Source organism: Lactuca sativa, chromosome 8, assembly GCF_002870075.4.
Source record: "Lactuca sativa cultivar Salinas chromosome 8, Lsat_Salinas_v11, whole genome shotgun sequence".
Taxonomy (NCBI): domain Eukaryota; kingdom Viridiplantae; phylum Streptophyta; class Magnoliopsida; order Asterales; family Asteraceae; genus Lactuca; species Lactuca sativa.
In genome coordinates, this window is record NC_056630.2 from 59,653,277 (window position 1) to 59,656,576 (window position 3,300).

At 35.2% G+C, this 3,300-nt stretch overlaps 1 protein-coding gene across 1 annotated transcript; it reads right to left on the bottom strand.

Moving 5' to 3' along the window:
* Nucleotides 1-1,390: 1,390 nt before the first annotated feature.
* Nucleotides 1,391-2,333, bottom strand: LOC111911211 (zinc finger protein GIS3). The gene has a single exon (XM_023906994.3). It carries the CDS (start codon nucleotides 2,244-2,246, stop codon nucleotides 1,635-1,637), a length of 612 nt encoding a protein of 203 aa, XP_023762762.1. The 5' UTR covers nucleotides 2,247-2,333; the 3' UTR covers nucleotides 1,391-1,634.
* Nucleotides 2,334-3,300: the final 967 nt, after the last annotated feature.

The window sequence follows — 3,300 nt, forward strand, 5'->3', positions numbered from 1 at the left end:
TCGATTATCTTCGCCGTTGGATTAGAAACACAATCGAAAGGTCTTAATTTACTAAAGCGTGAAAGCGCGGATCCGTGTCATGAATCATTAGTGGCGACGTCAATAGCGGCGACACCTACTTTTAGCGGCGATAATTTGATATGTCACCGCTAAAAGTATGTGTCGCCGCTATTGGCGTTGCCGCTAATGACTATATTTCTTGTAGTGAACCTCAATTCGTTGCTAAAAGCAATCTATCTAATTTACGCTTGAAACATTCTTTTATACAGAATTGGAGAAGATAAGTAATTATCATATAAACAAGATCAACACTACTTAGCTAGTGGTAAATCCATTACTAGGTAATTCATTTAAGAAGCTATTATTCAGAAATCAGAAACCATAGGCAACCAATTCAATAGTTTTATTTAGAAACTAGAGTTTATCAGAGGTTTTAATGTTAGAGTAGAAAGGTTAGAGATGTTACTTCTCAAGATATAAAAAAGCATCGGTAGGGTGATCGGTGACAGAAATGGCGATGACGAAGAATCATATCATGAATCGGTGTAAAAAGCAATGACAGTTGTGTGCCCGGTGGGGCAGTGACAAGTTGATGAGTGGTGTAATAAGGAAAAAATGGCGAGATACCAAACACAACATTTGTTAACCGGAAACATGAAGCTTTAGAGAGAGAAAGAAAGAACGAGAAAGTTAGTAGATTAAGACTTGTCAGAGATGAACTGTGGTGGGTTCCAATAAAGGATCAACTATGAAAAAAATTTAAACCATATCGGTCAATAATGTATTTTAGAATAACCGGTTAACATATGAATGGTTCAAAACTAACGATAATGGCTTAATTAACATATACAATAATGATTTATTGCACATAAAAAACCATAAATTATCATTGGGCTACAGTGCCATTTTTCTCATTATAAAACCGAAAGAAACAAAACCAAAGACAATCATTTTTTATGTTACTAGACCTCTACAGATGTTAAAAGGGATAATCGCATGTCGTCTAGGAAAAAAAAGGATACGTTAACGCTAACGTTTTAATATGTACAGTCTACTAAAAAAACAAATAATTTTTAATAAAAATGTTGGTTCGTCTGTAGAAAAAATAGCTCAAAAAGGGCTTCTAAGAAAAAACAAACACCACATAAATATGTACAATTGTAAAATTACCTTCACCAGCTTATTTGTCAACGGAGAAGTCGTTAACCATTATAATGATACATCTTTTGAAATATGTTAGGTAAATTTATTGGTTAGATGGAAAATTTTAAACAAAAATGTTAGCCTAATAGATTATTATCCCGCATTCTGCCACGAACTGGTTCTTAATTAATTTGTACCTATTGATTTAGAAACTACACAAACAATTTTGTAATATGATAAAATAACATAAAGAAAAAGGGATTGATTTATTATCAAAAGAAAACATGATTAGTGTTGGAAATTATAATCCACATTGTACCAACTTGAGATATAACTAATGTAAGCATGTACAAGTTTTCACAATTTTACTACATCTCGATTTATTCATTCCAACTATCCAACTAATAATAATTAAATTCCTCGAAAATATAACAAAAATCATAAATTCAATTTACAAGATTCGAGTCGTCAAAACTCAAGCCGTGGCTCGGCTAAAGCCTCAGATGCAAGTCAAGTCCGAATGTGTCACCAAAGCCGGCTCCACCGTCCCCATGACGAGCTCGGTTATTCGGCTGAGGCCTAGAGCTTATGACACTTGACGCCGACGACTCCCCTACGACGGCGCCGGCATATGGTCCTCTCCCGCCACCCGGAGATAACGAAGAACCTGGTAACACGCATCCGTGTGTCACTTGGAAGGGGGGAGAGCCGCGTGGAATGTAGACCCACGTCGGAGACGGAAGGCCGGTGGACGGTAGTATCATCCGATGGCCGCCGTGTGACAAGAGGTGAGGTGGTTGAGTGAAGGCGGAGATGATCGGGTTTCGGATGTATGCATTACGATTGGCTTGAATTTGAGCACGCTTCAACTGTTGGCGTTCTTTCTTATGTGCGTTCTGGTGGCCACCGAGAGCCTGTGAGTTTGCGAACTCCCGACAGCAATACTTACACTCGTATTTCCGACCATCGGAGTATACAGTTGGTGTTTTGGTTGATTCTATCATGTCTTCATCTTCTTCATGTACGTTGAACCCAAAGAGCTTTAAACTTCTTGTTGTAGTACTGTTGTTAGGTTTAGTATCATAGTCATCAAGTTCTGCCATAGGAATCTATAAAACGATCTATCATCTATAGAGACATATGACAAATAGGTTAGAGAGAAAGAGAGATAGGTATGTAGGGAGAGATGTTGCATGGGGTATAGTATTTATAAGGAAATGTGTATCTATATGAGAGAGAGAGTTGCGGACATCCCAAGAAGAAAAGTAAAGGTAAGTGTAAATTTGGCAACATCAATACGAACACATTAGGGACCAAAGCTAGCTACAGTTAATGAATTATTGTATAACGTTTTGTGTATGGTGTGATTTTTTTTAGGTATTTTATATATAGGTATTTGTTTTTTAAATGATAAATCTAATTTATTTCTAAATTATTTTTTAATTTTATGTATCAGTTATAAAAATAATAAACAAATTTAAAACTATTTTCTAATTTTATGTATCAATTATAAAAATAATAAACAAATTTAAACATGCAACCTTTCTTATGGATGTCATCTTAATTCCACCTATCAGTTATAAAAATGATAAACAAATTTAAACATGCAACCTTTCTTATGGATTGTCACATACTTATACTTACCAATCAAGATTTGTATCGTTCTTGCTTTAGACATGTTTTTTGGGATTCACCGAATTATATACAAGCGTCAAATTTAATTGGTTATATATACGTTAAATGAGTTTCAATCATTTTGATTTGATCAATAGGAGGTGTTGTTAATTGCTTGAACTTAGGTGAAGCCTTGAAAGGTAACTATAAAAATGGCCATGAGGAAGTTAGGGATGATGGATGGAAATGACGTGGAGGCCGGTCAATGATGGTTTCGTTCATTAGTCACATAAGTAGTTACATTTGAAGGCAAAAAAACTAAAGTAAAAGAAAGGTTAACGAACATGACGCGCTATGTGACTGTTGCATGGTGGTTGAACAATCAAACGATTGACTTCACAAATCACAATGGTCAATGGTACAAATTAAGATAATGTTCTTCACCAACTTAATACCATTTTAGGAATTTTATTTGTTTTATATGTGAAACACACATTTCTCATCATGCTTCCAATAATAACATGGCACGTGGAGTATAATAAA

Coding starts and splice junctions, on each gene's coding strand:
- LOC111911211 (XM_023906994.3), bottom strand. CDS start 2,246: ATGGCAGAACTTGATGACTATGATACTAAACCTAACAACAGTACTACA.